The 16,568-nt window shown below is 28.7% G+C and overlaps 1 protein-coding gene and 1 long non-coding RNA gene across 4 annotated transcripts; one reads left to right on the top strand and one right to left on the bottom strand.

Annotated features, from left to right (window-relative positions):
- Positions 1-452: 452 nt before the first annotated feature.
- LOC103870996 (E3 ubiquitin-protein ligase RGLG1) lies at positions 453-3,911 on the top strand. 3 transcript variants are annotated; one of them, XM_009149201.3, is made up of 11 exons: positions 453-847; positions 1,442-1,809; positions 1,930-2,014; positions 2,116-2,256; positions 2,361-2,474; positions 2,580-2,677; positions 2,765-2,844; positions 2,937-3,042; positions 3,128-3,255; positions 3,347-3,503; positions 3,590-3,911. In XM_009149201.3, exons 2-11 carry the CDS (start codon positions 1,486-1,488, stop codon positions 3,725-3,727), a joined length of 1,371 nt encoding a protein of 456 aa, XP_009147449.1. In that variant the 5' UTR covers positions 453-847; positions 1,442-1,485; the 3' UTR covers positions 3,728-3,911. The 3 variants fall into 3 exon arrangements, with proteins under 3 accessions (XP_009147449.1, XP_009147448.1, XP_018514246.1); XM_009149200.3 differs by lacking the exon at positions 453-847 and adding an exon at positions 904-1,111; XM_018658730.2 differs by lacking the exon at positions 453-847 and adding an exon at positions 1,167-1,345.
- Positions 3,912-12,897: 8,986 nt separating this feature from the next.
- LOC117134254 lies at positions 12,898-13,499 on the bottom strand. The gene is made up of 2 exons (XR_004458479.1): positions 13,359-13,499; positions 12,898-13,007 (listed from the first exon to the last, which is right to left on the bottom strand). It is a non-coding gene; the product is annotated as an uncharacterized LOC117134254 (long non-coding RNA).
- Positions 13,500-16,568: the final 3,069 nt, after the last annotated feature.

Genomic DNA, 16,568 nt, shown 5'->3' with positions numbered 1-16,568 from the left:
GTAAGTACTAGATGAAATTTCTTTTAGAGAAGTGGAATGGACTACTTGTCTTTGAAGTATGGGTGGAATACTTGTCATTTTTGGTATTTTTGGTATTTTTGGTATTTGATTTGATTTGTATGAGTAGTAAAATTTCGGACTTATATATACTTGATTTGTTAAAGTTAGTAAATCTGCCAAGTACTTATCTTATTTTATTATTTGTTATATGTAAATTACTTCAAAGTTACTTGATAACTATTGATAAATTATTTGATAATTCATTGGAGAAAAAAAAATGTATAATAGAGAAAAAAACTTCAAGATAGTTATATAAATATAAGTGTTATATTTATGGGAACAAAAATATAAACAAGTTATCTTACTATGATTTAAAAGTATTATCTGCTCATTAACTAAAACGACTAACAAACCAAACATTCGTATATGATTTTTATTTAAATATTTGATATTTGTTTTGTACTTGTAAATAAATTAAATTTTGATGAAGTTAGGTTGGTGGGCCAAGTGATTGGAAGAGTGTACAAGCAATTGATTCTTTTAGAAATTTCCTCCAGGATACGTAGTATATAGTTTAGCAAGGAAGGTGATAAGGATGAATATAATGATTTGATCCAAAACTAGAAGCAAACATTAATGGGTTGATTCATGATTGACATTTTTTTTAAAAGATGAGAAAAAAAAAAGGTTAGATTGCTTTTTGAACAAAGCAAAATAAATCATTATATTCCTGTTGGGATTCAATCCGCCATTGATTAAAATTTAAAAGAAGATCCCTTGACCTCTTGAGAAGAAGAAGAAGAACAACCACTGATCTCCAGGAGTCCTTGTCGTTACAACATAAAAGGTGGGATATGTCTATCTTAGTGATCCATATATTTGATTTTTCTGAAAAAGGTCAATCTTACAGTGAAGTATATATATACAGTGTTTTGTATCTCTTTATGGTTAACTTTGTATCTTGTGCTTATTGTATCTGTATTGTTTCATCAATGAAATTCACAGCCGGAAAAAAGGAGATTTAAATCTGGGAAAAACTAATAGTATAATAGAAAGATGGGTAGATCCGTCAAGAGTTTGTCTTTGAGCATAATAATAAATTTTGGTAACGGTAAGTCAGGAGGAGTCGGTGGATCGCAGGAAACGTGATTGAATCTTTAATCTTCTTTCTTAAACGTGTTATGATTGATAACACCGCCGCCTACTCTTTTGCTTGTAAACCGCTTCACGAAACTTACTGCCAACCTATAGTTGCCCACATACGTACATTTTCTGCATGTTGATAATCATTCTCTTCTGATACCACATAAAGTTTTTGCAGTTCTCTCTATTGTGATAGCCATTGGTACATTTGCATGTTGAATCAGTTCTCTTTTTCTTTCTTTGGAAAAGAGGATAAGATTCCAAAATTTCTGAATCTTTCTTTTTTCTTTTATTCAAGGTACTGATCTTGAGCTTCAAGTTTGGAATCTGAATAAAGATTTGATGGGAGGAGGGAACTCTAAAGAAGACTGGAGGCAAGAGCCGCCATCATCATCATCATCATCATCATCATGGGCTTCTCATCAAAGTTATCCTCAGTCTGGACCAGGCAGCTACAACTATCCTCCTCCACCCTCTTATTCTCCAGCTCCCAGCTTTGGTGGTCAGCCGCCTTCTTATAGTCAAGAAGAGCAGGGCTATGCTTATCCTTATCCTCCCCCACGGCCACAACCACAGCCTTCACAGACTCATGCTGCTCCTTCTGATAGAAAAAAGTTTGATCGGAGGTATTCCAAAATATCTGATAATTACGCTTCTTTAGATCAGGTGAGAGCTTCTTTCTCTTTAACAAGTGATGAATGAATGAATGAATGAATGAAATGAATGATACACAAACAGTTTTGGATGTGCCTTAAAAAAATTGTTGAATTATGAATCTGATTCCAGGTGTCAGAGGCTCTAGGGCGTGCAGGTCTTGAATCTTCTAATCTAATCCTTGGTATTGATTTCACCAAAAGCAATGAGTGGACAGGTTTGGTTTGAGTTTCTCTTTCTTCATCTAGGTCAAGGAGAGGACATGCTAGGCTAGGCTAGGCTAGGCTAATCATCATCATTTTGGTTTGCGTGCTGCAGGAGCCAAGTCCTTCAGTAAGAAAAGCTTGCATCATATCAGCAATACTCTCAATCCTTACGAGCAAGCTATCACTATCATTGGAAGGACCTTAGCCGCCTTTGACGAGGACAACTTGATTCCTTGTTTTGGTTTTGGTGATGGTAAATCACCCACTTGCTTACTTGGTCTTTGTTATTTCATTTCAGATAATTAATGGCTTATATATCATCAACATTTTGCCCTCCTCCTGATCTCTCTTTTACAGCATCAACTCATGATCAAGACGTGTTTAGTTTCTATCCAGAGGGTAGATCCTGTAATGGATTTGAACAAGTTTTGGCTCGCTACAGAGATATTGTACCTCACCTAAAACTCGCAGGTTTCTTTTTTTTTTTGTTCTTCTCTCTCGCCTGCCCTAGCATTCTCTATCCCCAAACTTTAAGTAATTAGAGCGGTGTGTATTGTATTGTATTGTACTTTTCAGGACCGACATCTTTTGCACCCATCATTGAAATGGCGATGAGAGTGGTTGAGCAGAGTAGTGGCCAATATCATGTGTTAGTGATCATAGCCGATGGACAGGTTAGTATTTTTGATGCCTAAGTTGTGGTGTGATCCCTCTGATCTCTCTGTGTCTAAGGATATCAATTTGGAATCAATCAATCTCAGGTAACAAGAAGTGTGGATACGGAACATGGGCAGTTAAGTCCCCAAGAACAGAAGACTGTCGATGCAATTGTGAAAGCAAGGTGTGTGAATATCTACTACTAGTATGTTTCAATTTTATTTTATGTTTGTAGGTGTTATGTAATCAGTTCCTTCATTTTCTTTTGTGTTGCAGTGCACTTCCTTTGTCAATAGTGTTAGTTGGGGTGGGGGATGGACCATGGGACATGATGCAGGAATTTGATGATAACATACCTTCCCGAGCTTTTGATAACTTCCAAGTAACCTCCTCCTTCTTTTGTAACATCTTGTAACATCAAAGATTGATTCTTACATTTGCCCCATCTCTCTTTTATCTGTTTATAGTTTGTGAACTTCACGGAGATCATGTCGAAGAACAAAGAGCAGTCTCGGAAAGAGACAGAATTCGCACTCTCTGCTCTCATGGAGATTCCTCCCCAGTACAAAGCCACCATAGAGCTTGGCCTTTTAGGGTAATTAATTAACCAAAACCACAAAAACTTTGAAACGGCTGTATTGTTATGAAAGTTGTTTTTATCAACTTTATTCATCACATTTTGCCAGGCGAAGAAATGGGAATATCCCAGAGAGAATCCCACTTCCACCTCCGGTGCATGGCGGATCAACATTCTTCAACCCATCAAAAGCTTCCCCAACACCTAGTTTTGAACCGAGTGTACCTACTTATCCGATGGAAAGCAAGGACGTGGACGATAATCAGGTAAATTAGTAGAAACGTCGAATGTGTTTGAAATGTTTTCTTTATATAAACTTTCAAAAAGTTGGTTTTTGTGTGAACAACAACAGCTATGCCCGATATGTCTGAGCAATCCCAAAAACATGGCGTTTGGTTGCGGCCATCAGACATGTTGTGAGTGCGGACCAGGCCTTAAGGTGTGTCCTATTTGTCGTGCACCCATCCAGACAAGAATTAAGCTCTACTAACAACAACCATCTCTCTGTAAAATATATAATAATAAGAAAACAAATGTGTGTGTTCTTTTGTTCTTTGACTGGATTCCGAAACCCTTAGCTTGTTGGCATTAAATGTTATATTTTTTGATTTTTTTTTGACATCTATGTGTAAACACCTACAATAAAAATATTGAGTTTTACTTTAAATGCTCTACTAGATTTTTCACCCGCACATCCGTGCAGGTAGATTTTCATTTTATAAATATATAACGGATACCATCACAAAACTTTAAAAGATATTTACATTTTAGTGTTATATATTGTGTAAATTTATAATATTTTTGGGTATGTTTTTTATTCGATATTATTAATGTATAATGATTTGTTTTATATTTTTACTTTATTATTAATTGTTATTATATATTAATATATTTTCGAGTTTGGTAAAATAAATTCATAGTATGAAATAAAAAAATTGAGAATCTCCTTCATTTTTTCTAATTTTTACAGACTGAATACAATTCATTTTAAAATTTTATTTAGTTATACTATAAAACTGATATTTTCTTAGCATAATTTATATTTCTATGTTATTTATTTTAGTATATTGTGGGATTTTATAAGTAAATACATTATAATAATACTATACTATTAATTATGAAAACAATTTCTCCATTAATTTAAAAATATTTTAAAAATTTATTAAGATTTTGTTAAGTTTTTTCAACATATTTTGTTATAAGTAAAAATAAAATTTAAATTTACAGTTAAAATTTATTTATTAATATCTACAAAATTTATAAGATTTTTTAGAAATCTTATATATTAAATAGATTAACTTAAATAGTCAAATAAATGTAATTGATGAAATAGACCTAGTATAAATTTTTATGGTATTTATTTTAATAAAGAAGATATATAATATGATTATAAATAGAATACACTTTTATTTTATTTTTTTTTATAATAAAATTTTATTTAAATTAATGTATAATAGTATATGTTATTAATTACAAAATTAATAAATGGTATTAATTTAAATAAATTATTTTAAATTTTTAGAAAGATTTTGTTAGATTTTTTCTCAACATTTTGTTATAACTAAAAATAAAATTTAAATTTACAGTTAAAATTGATTTATTATTAATATCTTTATATATTGAATAGATTAATATTAAATAAATGTAATTAATGAAATAGACCTAATAAGGCTAGTATGACTTTTTTATGGTAGATAAAAATGGTACTTCTCTTTTAATAGAGAAGATATACTGGCTTATACTTTTTATTGTTGTTCTAATTTTCGAACGACCTTATAAATTTTTATTATTGTATCTTAAACTAACATATAAAGAAAATCAAAGAGGTTTAAAAACTTTGATGTCTCCGTTTCTCTAGAGAATAGCGATTTTATAGTGGTTAGTCCACCAATTTAAGGAGTATTACGAAGTTTTACTAAATTTATTGACAAAAAATTAAAACGATGCCCATGTACCATGAAAGAGAGTTTAATATACATTAATACAAATGTAGAATGTGTTTAAATTTTTTAAAACAACACTAAAGATCATAGGCTCCAATATATAGAGAATTTACCGAAAAACTCAATATTTTCGTACGGGTTACCCATAGATCATAGGCTTCAGTATATAGATTTTGAGAAAATTTCAAAAATATGTAAATACTGTTTTAATACATAGTTGCATCCTTAACTAACATATGATGAAGGTTAAAGAGGTTTGGAAACATTGTTGTCTCCGTTTCTCTAGAGTATAGCGATTTTGTCATGGTTAGTCCATCAATTCAGGGAGTATTATGAAGTTTTACTAAATTAATTGACAAAAAAATTAAAACGGCGCTCATGTACCATGAAATAGAGTTAAATATACATTAATACAAATGTAGAAGATGTTTAAAAATTTTAAAACAACACTAAAGATCATAGGCCTCAGTATTTAGAGAATTTATCGAAAACTCAATATTTTCGTAGGGATCCATAGATTTTGAGAAAAATTAAAAATTATGAAAAATACAGTTTTAATGCATAGTTGCATCCTTAACTAACATATGATGAAGGTCAGAGAGGTTTGGAAACTTTGTTGTCTCCGTTTCTCTAGAGAATAGCGATTTTATAGTGGTTAGTCCACCAATTTAAGAAGTATTATGAAGTTTTACTAAATTTATTGACAAAAAATTTGAAACAATGCCCATGTACCATGAAAGAGAGTTTAATATACATTAATACAAATTTAGAATGGGTTTAGAAATTTTAAAACAACACTAAAGATCATAGGCTTCATTATATACAAAATTTATCGAAAAACTCAATATTTTCGTAGAGGCTAACCCATAGATTTTGAGAAAAATTAAAAAAATATGAAAGTAATGTTTTAATGCATAGTTGCATCCTTAACTAACATATAATGAAGATCAAAGAGGTTTGGAAACTTTGTTTTCTCCGTTTCTCTAGAGAATAGCGATTTTATAGTGGTTAGTCCACCAATTTAAGGAGTATTATGAAGTTTTACTAAATTTATTGACAAAAAATTAAAACGATGTCCATGTACCATGAAATAGAGTTTAATATACATTAATACAAATATATAATGTGTTTAGAAGTTTTAAAACAACACTAAAGATCATAGGCTTCATTATATAGATAATTTACCAAAAAACTCAATATTTTCGAAGGGGGTTAACATATAGATTTTGAGAAAAATTCAAAAAAATGAAAATATTGTTTTAATGCATAGTTGCATCCTTCTGTAACATATGATGAAACTTAATAAGGTTTTGAACTTTTGTTGTCTCCGTTTCTCTAGAGAACAACGATTTTAGCGTGGGTAGTCCACCAATTTTGGAAGTATTATGAAGTTTTACTAAATTAATTGACAAAAAATTAAACCAATGCTCATGTACCATGAAGGAGAGTTTAATATACATTAATACAAATCTAGAATGTCTTTAGAAATTTTAAAACAACAGTAAAGATCATAGGCTTCAGTATATAGAGAATTTACCAAAAAACTCAATATTTTCGCAACGGTTATAACCCATAGATTTTGAGAAAAATTCAAAAATAGGAAAATACTGTTTTAATGCATAGTTACATCCTTAAGTAACATATAATGAAGATCAAAGAGGTTTGTTGACTCCGTTTCTCTATAGAATAGCGATTTTATAATGGTTAGTCCACCAATTTAAGGAGTATTATGAAGTTTTATTAAATTTATTGACAAAAAATTAAAACGATGTCTATGTACCATGAAAGAGAGTTAAATATATATATTAATACAAATGTAGAATGTGTTTAGATATTTTAAAACAACACTAAAGATCATAGGTTTCAGTATATAGATAATTTAGTGAAAAACTCAGTATATAGACCCATACATTTTGAGAAATTTTAAAAATATGAAAATACTGTTTTAATGCATAGTTGCATCCTTAACTAACATATGATGAAGATCTAAGAGGTTTGGAAACTTTGTTGTCTCTGTTTCTCTAGAGAATAGCAATTTTATAGTGGTTAGTTTACCAATTTAAAGAGTATTATGAAGTTTTACTAAATTTATTGACAAAAAATTAAAACAATGTCCATGTACCATGAAACAGAGTTTAATATACATTAATACAAATATATAATGTGTTTAGAAGTTTTAAAACAACACTAAAGATCATAGGCTTCATTATATAGATAATTTCCTAAAAAACTCAATATTTTCGAAGGGGTTAACCCTTAGATATTGAGAAAAATTCAAAAATATGAAAATTATTGTTTTACTGCATAGTTGCATCCTTCTGTAACATATGATGAAACTTAATAAGGTTTTGAACATTTGCTGTCTTCGTTTCTCTAGAGAACAACGATTTCATCGTGGGTAGTCCACCAATTTTGGGAGTATTATGAAGTTTTACTAAATTAATTGACAAAAAATTAAACCGATGCTCATGTACCATGAAAGAGAGTTTAATATACATTAATACAAATCTAGAATGTCTTTAAAATTTTTAAAACAACAGTAAAGATCATAGACTTCAGTAAATAGAGAATTTACCAAAAAACTCAATATTTTCGCAGCGGTTAACGCATAGATTTTGAGAAAAATTCAAAAATAGGAAAATACTGTTTTAATGCATAGTTACATCCTTAACTAACATATAGGTGATAAGTGTTTTAATGGTTTTTGGATTTTAGTTTTTAGTTTTTGGATTTTGGTTTTTAGATTTTGGATTTTAGTTTTTAGTTTTTGGTTTTTGATTTTGCAGTAGCTTTTAGTTTTTTGAAAATCATGAATGGTTGCTTTAGATTTTGGTTTTTGGTTTTTGATTTTAATATAAAAATATTATTAACACTTTACTCTAAAATAATAAAATATAAAATATTATCATCAAAATACACATAAACTTATTTGATAAAATTATTTCAAAACAGAAACTATAAATACAAATAAAACTATCATAAATCTATATAAATGCAAAAACAAATTCACGAACATCATTGTAGAATTTAGATTTATAAAAACCTAAATGGTAATTTTTTTGTTTTTGAATTTAATATATAATTATTATTATTAAAAAATCATTTCTACATATTTTTTTATTTTTTTATATGTTTAATATAATTTTAACACATTTCATGTAATATATAGGGATAATTAAGAAAATCCTATATTAATAATTTTATGAAATTTAAATAATTCAAAATAAATATTCAATAACTGGATTTTAAAGTACATTTAATTCTAGATAATTAATAATTATATTTTATAAAAAATAAAAGTATATTTATTAAAAAATGGTAAAATAAAAAAAATTATGTAATTTTGTTACAAATTTTTTTTATGTAATTTAAATATTTTAATCTAAATAAAATATCATTTAAATAATAAAGTAGTCTTACTACATTAAAGATTTTTTTTATGATTAGCAAAAATGCACTATAAATTTTAGCAAATAATACCTATAGATTATTAAAAAAACATGTAAACTTTACATAAAGTAAATTTAAATAATTAATTTTATTTTGTTGAAAATTTTTAAAATGTTATTGATATGTACAAATGCTTTTTACTTAGGTGATGATTGTTTGGATGATTTTTATTTTGTAATTTTAGAATTTAAATTTACATGATAGACAAAAATTTTATTTTGTAATTTTAGAATTTAAATTTACATGATAGACAAAAAACAATTTTGTTTATTTTTTCTTAGTTATTCTTACTATATTTTGGAATAGTTATCACTAATGTATTTTTGTTGTTTATACTTTATTAATGCATAGATATAGATATATTAATAATTCAGCAAAAAGTAAAAAAAAAAGAAAACAAATCACGTACATTGCTCAAGGAATCCAAGAAAATGTAGTTTTTAGTTTTTGCTAAGAAGTATGTAGTTATTTCAAAATCTAGTTTCCCTAAAATTTAGGAAATCTATTTTTCAAATATCTTGATTGGCAAAAAAGTAGCTTTTAGAAAATCAAAAACCATTTTAGAAACTACAAACAATCAACCTCATAATAAAGATAAAAGAGGGTTTGTTGACTCCGTTTCTCTATAGAATAACGATTTTATAATAGTTAGTCTACCAATTTAAGGAGTATTATGAAGTTTTATTAAATTTATTGACAAAAAATCAAAACGATGTCCATGTACCATGAAAGAGAGTTAAATATATATTAATACAAATGTAAAATGTGTTTAGATATTTTAAAACAACACTAAAGATCATAGGCTTCAGTATAAATTTAGTGAAAAACTCAGTATATAGACCCATACATTTTGAGAAATTTTAAAAATATGAAAATACTGTTTTAATGCATAGTTGCATCCTTAACTAACATATGATGAAGATCTAAGAGGTTTGGAAACTTTGTTGTCTCTGTTTTTCTAGAGAATAGCAATTTTATAGTGGTTAGTCCCCAATTTAAGGGGTATTATGAAGTTTTACTATATTTATTGACAAAAAATTAAAACAATGTCCATGTACCATGAAAGAGAGTTTAATATACATTAATACAAATATATAATGTGTTTAGAAGTTTTAAAACAACACTAAAGATCATAGGCTTCATTATATAGAGAATTTACCGAAAAACTCAATATTTTCGAAGGGGGTTAACCCATAGATTTTGAGAAAAATTCAAAAATATGAAAATATTGTTTTAATGCATAGTTGCATCCTTCTGTAACATATGATGAAACTTAATAAGGTTTTGAACCTTTGTTGTCTCCGTTTCTCTAGAGAACAACGATTTTATCGTGGGTAGTCCACCAATTTAGGGAGTACTATGAAGTTTTACTAAATTAATTGACAAAAAATTAAACCGATGCTCATGTACCATAAAAGAAAGTTTAATATACATTAATACAAATCTAGAATGTCTTTAGAAAATTTAAAAGAACAGTAAATATCATAGACTTCAGTATATAGAGAATTTACCAAAAAACTCAATATTTTCGCAGCGGTTAACCCATAGATTTTGAAAAAAATTCAAAAATAGGAAAATACTGTTTTAATGCATAGTTACATCCTTAACTAACATATAATGAAGATCAAAGAGGTTTGTTGACTCTGTTTCTCTAGAGAATAGCGATTTTATAGTGGTTAGTCCACCAATTTAAGTAGTATTATGAAGTTTTATTAAATTTATTGACAAAAAATTAAAACGATGTCCATGTACCATGAAAGAGAGTTAAATATATATTAACTAGATGATAACCCGCGCTCTGCGCGGAGTGATTTTTTAAAAATATGTTGTATTTAAATATTATAAATAGTATACTTTGCTATGAATAACTTTTTTTTACATTTGAATCTTAGGAGTGGACACTCGGGTATCATTTGGTTCGGTTCGATTTGGTTCGGTTCGGTTTGTTATGATCTTTGCGAGTTTGATTTAATTTGAATATTTGCGGGTTTGGTTTGAGTTTGGATTCGGATAACTCATTTAACTTTAAAAACAAAATAAAATTCATATATACTTTAAATATCTCAAAATCTAAAATAAAAATAATATATAACATAAATTTGAATAATGTATGCCAAAATACCTAAACTTAAAATAAAATTTGGTTTACCTTAAATATTTGGATATGAAATAAATAGATATTTTAAGTAATTTTGGTATTTTGAGTATCCTTTAACTATTTTAAACATGTACTTTTAACTATTTATATATATTTTTAAGTATTTTAGACAACTTAAAAACATCTTATATATTTTGTGTATTCTTTAAATATTAAATTTAAAAATAATTAATATATTGAAGTATATAAATATGGTTCGAATATATTCGGATACCCGAAATAGTTTGTTTCGGATCCGGTTCCATTCTGGTTCTCTAGATACCAAAATTTTGAACCTGTTCGGATATCTAACCAATTTTGATTAAAGTTCATTACTACCTTTCGGATTATATTTGGTACGATTTTTTGGATTCAGATTTTTTCCCCAAACCTATATTTTTTATTGTAACAAAATTTTAAACAAAATTGATGATGATTCGTATTGATTTTGGGTATGCAATCATTTTTAGGCCAAAATACATTCTTCAATGTACGTGACCAATCTAGTTAAGGAAAACAATGGACTGAACTAAAGAAAACATTACCATTTCAGATTTTTAATCGACACTTTCAAATTATTCATTTTCGGTATTGTGACGAAGAGAAAGGGAGTAAAGGTCACGAAAGCAAATTTGTTGTGCAATCCATATTCTCGCTAGGTGATTTCAATAGCTTCTAAGTAAATCTTTGTTGTATCGACTGAGATTTAGTAATTTATAGACGTTTTAAAAAATTCAAAATATAACATATAAGAAAAAATCTAATTTTTTTATTATATAGTTAATGTGATTGTTTAATTTATTTTAAAAATATAAACTTTCAAATATGAGAGAATCTCGTAATAAATAAATTGTATTAAGTTGTTATCAATTATTTGGTGTGCAAGTCAAGTTAGTATGAATAATATCTTGTTAAGAATCTTGTAGATAAGGATTATATTTTTGAAATATTTGCTGAATAATATCTTTGTAATTTTCTTGTAGATAAGGATTATATTTTCGAAATTAGTAGTTACAAATATTTTTTAAATAAATAATACATGTAATTCCTAACTTATACTCTATTTTTTTTTTAAAATAGATTTTATAAATAGATATCATATTTTGACACTTTTGAAATTATATTATTGAAGTTTATATAATGACAGGTATCTCTAAATCTCTAAGTCATGTGTTCATAATGACATGTATCTCTAAGCCTAATACAAAATCAATCAACTTAGAGCCAAGTAACATATATACAAAATGAGGTGTAAAAAGAGTTATCATATCTAGTCTATTATAGAAGCAAAGAGGAACCAAACATATACATGTTCGGTATAGAGAAAATTATATGATGTTGATAAGAGAAAATTATAAATCAACTTAGAGCAAAGTTTAATCTATTGTAAAAGAGGTTCAAGTGAGAGTTATTGAATTGCTAGTATAATTGTAAATATACAATCGGTATAGTTTAATAGAGTAGATAGAACATAATTCAATAGAACATAATTCGTTTGGTTGTTATAATATAATATATTATTGGTTTAATTTAAGTTATTTGGTTTTAATTTTATTGTATAATTAATTATAACTAATAGGATATGGTCCATACATTATATAACACACTAATAAACTTGAAACAGTCCAAAACTTAAATGATAACTTTAACGGTAGATAAATTTAGGACTCTATTTTAATAGAGTAGATACAAATGTAGAATGTGTTTAGATATTTTAAAACAACACTAAAGATCATAGGCTTCAGTATATAGAGAATTTAGTGAAAAACTCAATATTTTCGAAGGGGTTAGCCCACAGATTTTGAGAAAAATTCATAAATATGAAAATATTGTTTTAATGCATAGTTGCATCCTTTTCTAACATATGATGACGGTTAAAGAGGTTTTGAACCTTTGTTGTCTCCGTTTCTCTAGAGAACAACGATTTTATCGTGGGTAGTCCACCAATTTAGGGAGTATTATGAAGTTTTACTAAATTAATTGAAAAAAAATTAAACCGATGCGCATGTACCATGAAAGAGAGTTTAATATATATTAATAAAAATGAAGAATGTTTTAGAAAATTTAAAACAAAACTAAATATCATAGGTTTCAGTATATAGAGAATTTACCGAAAAACTCAATAATTTCGTAGGGGTTAACCCATAGATTTTGAGAAAATTTTAAAAATATGAAAATATTTTTTAATGTATATTTTCATCCTTCTGTAACATATGATGAAGGTCAAAGAGGTTTGTAACCTTTATTGTCTCCGTTTCTCTTGAGAATAGCGATTTTATCGTGGTTAGTCCACCAATTTAAGAAGAATTATGAAGTTTTACTAAATGACATGACAAAAAATTAAAACGATGCTCATGAACCATGAAAGAGAGTTTAATATACATTAACAAAAATGAACAATGTGTTTAGACAATTTAAAACAATACAAAAGATCATAGGTTTCAGTATAGAGAGAATTTACCGAAAAACTCAATATTTTCGTAGGGCTTAACCCATAGATTTTGAGAAAAATTCAAAAATATGAAAATATTTTTTTAATGCATATTTTCATCCTTCTGTAACATATGATAAAGGTCAAAAAGGTTTGGAACCTTTGTTGTCTCCGTTTCTCTTGAGAATAGCGATTTTATCGTGGTTAGTCCACCAATTTAGGAAGAATTATGAAGTTTTCCTAAATTACATGACAAATAATTAAACCGATGCTCATGTACCATGAAAGAGAGTTTAATATAGAAAGGGTTTAGGGTTTGAAAGGGTTTAGGATTAAGTAGGGTTTAGGGTTAGGAAGGGTTTACAGTGCGTAGGGTTTAGGGTTAGTTAGGGTTTAGGGTTCGGTAGGGTTTAGGGTGCGTAGGGGTTAGGGTAAGGTAGGGTTTAGGGTTAGGAAGGGTTTAGGGTGCGTAGGGTTTAGGGTTAGATAGGGTTTAGGGTTAGATAGGGTTTAGGGTTAGGTAGGGTTTAGGGTGCGTAGGGTTTAGGGTTATGTAGGGTTTAGGGTTAGTAGGGTATAGGGTTAGGTTGGGTTTAGAGTTAGTAGGGTTTGGGGTTAGGTAGGGTTTAGGGTGCGTAGGGTTTAGAGTTAGGTAGGGTTTAGGGTTAGGTAGGGTTTAGAGTGCGTAGGGTAAGGGTTAGGTATGGTTTAAAATTAGGTAGGGCTAGGGTTAGTAGGGTTTAGGGTTTAGGTAGGGTTTAGGGTTAGGTAGGGTTTAGGGTTGGTAGGGTTTACGGGTTAGTAGCGTTTGGGGTTAGGTAGGGTTTAGGGTTGGTAGGGTTTAGTAGCGTTTGGGGTTAGGTAGGGTTTAGGGTTAAGTAGGGTTTAGGGTGCGTAGGGTTTAGGGTTACGTAGGGTTTAGGGTTAGTAGGGTTTAGGGTTAGGTAGGGTTTAGAATTAGGTATGGTTTAGGGTTAGTAGGGTTTAGGGTTAGTTAGGGTTTAGGGTTAGTAGGGGTTGGGGTTAGGTAGGGTTTAGTGTTAGAAAGTTTAGGGTTAGTAGGGTTTAGGGTTAGTAGGGTAAGGTTTAAGGTTAGTAGGGTTTACGGTTAGGTAGGGTTTAGGGATTATGGTTAGGTAGGGTTTAGGTTAGGTAAGGTTTAGGGTTAGGTATGGTTTAGGGTTTAGGTGGTTTAGGGTATTGAGAATATACCGAAAACTCACAATTTTTCGTAGAGAGGGGGGGGGGGGTTAATTGGGTGGGGGGGGTTATTGAGAATATACCGAAAATCAATATTTTCGTAGAGGGGGGGGGGGGGGGGGGGGGGGGGGGTTAACCCATAGATTTTAAGAAAAATTCAAAAATACGAAAATGTTATTTTAATGCATAGTTTCATCCTTCTGTAACATATGATGAAGGTCACAGAGGTTTGGAACCTTTGCTGTCTCCGTTTCTCTAGAGAATATCGATTTTATCGTGGTTAGTCGACTAATTTAGGGAGTATTATGAAGTTTGACCAAATTACTTGACAAAAAATTAAAACGATGCTCATGAACCATGAATGAGAGTTTAATATACATTAATAAAAATGAAGAATGTGTTTAGATATTTTAAAACAACACTATAGATCATAGGTTTTTAGTATATAGAGAATTTACCGAAAACTCAATATTTTCGTAGGAATTAACCCATAGATTTTGAGAAAAATAAAAAAATATGAAAATATTTTTTTAATGCATAGTTTCAACCTTTTGTAACATATGATGAATGTCAAAGAGGTTTGGAACCTTTGTTGTCACTAAATATCATAGGTTTCAGTATAGAGAGAATTTACCGAAAAACTCAATATTTTCGTAGGGGTTACCCATAGATTTTGAAAAAAATTCAAAAATTTGAAAGTATTTTTTTAATGCATATTTTCATCCTTCTGTAACATATGATGAAGGTCAAAGAGGTTTCTAACTTTTGTTGTCTCCGTTTCTCTTGAGAATAGCGATTTTATCGTGGTTAGTCCACCAATTTAGGAAATATTATGAAGTTTTACTAAATTAATTGACAAAAAATTAAAACGATGCTCATGAACCATGAAAGAGAGTTTAATATACATTAATAAAAATGAAGAATGTGTTTAGAAATTTAAACAACACTAAAGATCATAGGTTTCAGTATATAGAGAATTTACCGAAAAACTCAATATTTTCGTAGGGGTTAACCCATAGATTTTGAGAAAAATTCAAAAATATGAAAATATTTTTTTAATGCATATTTTCATCCTTCTGTAACATATGATGAAGGTCAAAGAGGTTTGTAACTTTTGTTGTCTCCGTTTCTCTTGAGAATAGCGATTTTATCGTGATTAGTCCACCAATTTAGGAAGTATTATGTAGTTTTACTAAATTAATTGACAAAAAATTAAAACGATGCTCATGAACCATGAAAGAGAGTTTAATATACATTAATAAAAATGAAGAATGTGTTTAGAAATTTTAAAACAACACTAAAGATCATAGGTTTCAGTATATAGAGAATTTATCAAAAACTCAATATTTTCGTAAGGGTTAACCCATAGATTTTGAGAAAAATTCAAAAATATGAAAATATTTTTTAATGCATATTTTCATCCTTCTGTAACATATGATGAAAGTCAAAGAGGTTTGTAACCTTTGTTGTCTCCGTTTCTCTTGAGAATAGCGATTTTATCGTAGTTAGTCCACCAATTTAGGATGTATTATGAAGTTTTATTAAATTAATTGACAAAAAAATTAAAACGATGCTCATGAACCATGAAAGAGAGTTTAATATACATTAATAAAAATGAAGAATGTGTTTAGAAAATTTAAAACAACACTAAAGATCATAGGTTTCAGTATCGAGAGAATTTACCGAAAAACTCAATATTTTCGTACGGGTTAACCCATAGATTTTGAAAAAAATTCAAAAATATGAAAATATTTTTTTAATGCATATTTTCATCCTTCTGTAGCATATGATGAAGGTTAAAGAGGTCCGTAACCTTTGTTGTCTCCGTTTCTCTTGAGAATAGCGATTTTATCGTGGTTAGTCCACCAATTTAGGAAGTATTATGAAGTTTTACTAAATTAATTGACAAAAAATTAAAACGATGCTCATGAACCATGAAAGAGAGTTTAATATACATTATTAAAAATGAAGAATGTGTTTAGAAAATTTAAAACAACACTAAAGATCATAGGTTTCAGTATAGAGAGAATTTACCGAAAAACTCAATATTTTCGTAGGGGTTAACCCATAGATTTTGATAAAAATTTAAAAATATGAAAATATTTTTTTAATACATATTTTCATCCTTCTGTAACATATGATGAAGGTCAAAGAGGTTTGTAACTTTTGT

Source organism: Brassica rapa, chromosome A05 (genome assembly GCF_000309985.2).
Source record: "Brassica rapa cultivar Chiifu-401-42 chromosome A05, CAAS_Brap_v3.01, whole genome shotgun sequence".
Lineage (NCBI taxonomy): Eukaryota > Viridiplantae > Streptophyta > Magnoliopsida > Brassicales > Brassicaceae > Brassica > Brassica rapa.
Note: the sequence above shows the minus strand (reverse complement) of the source record. Positions and strands in the feature narration are given on the sequence as shown.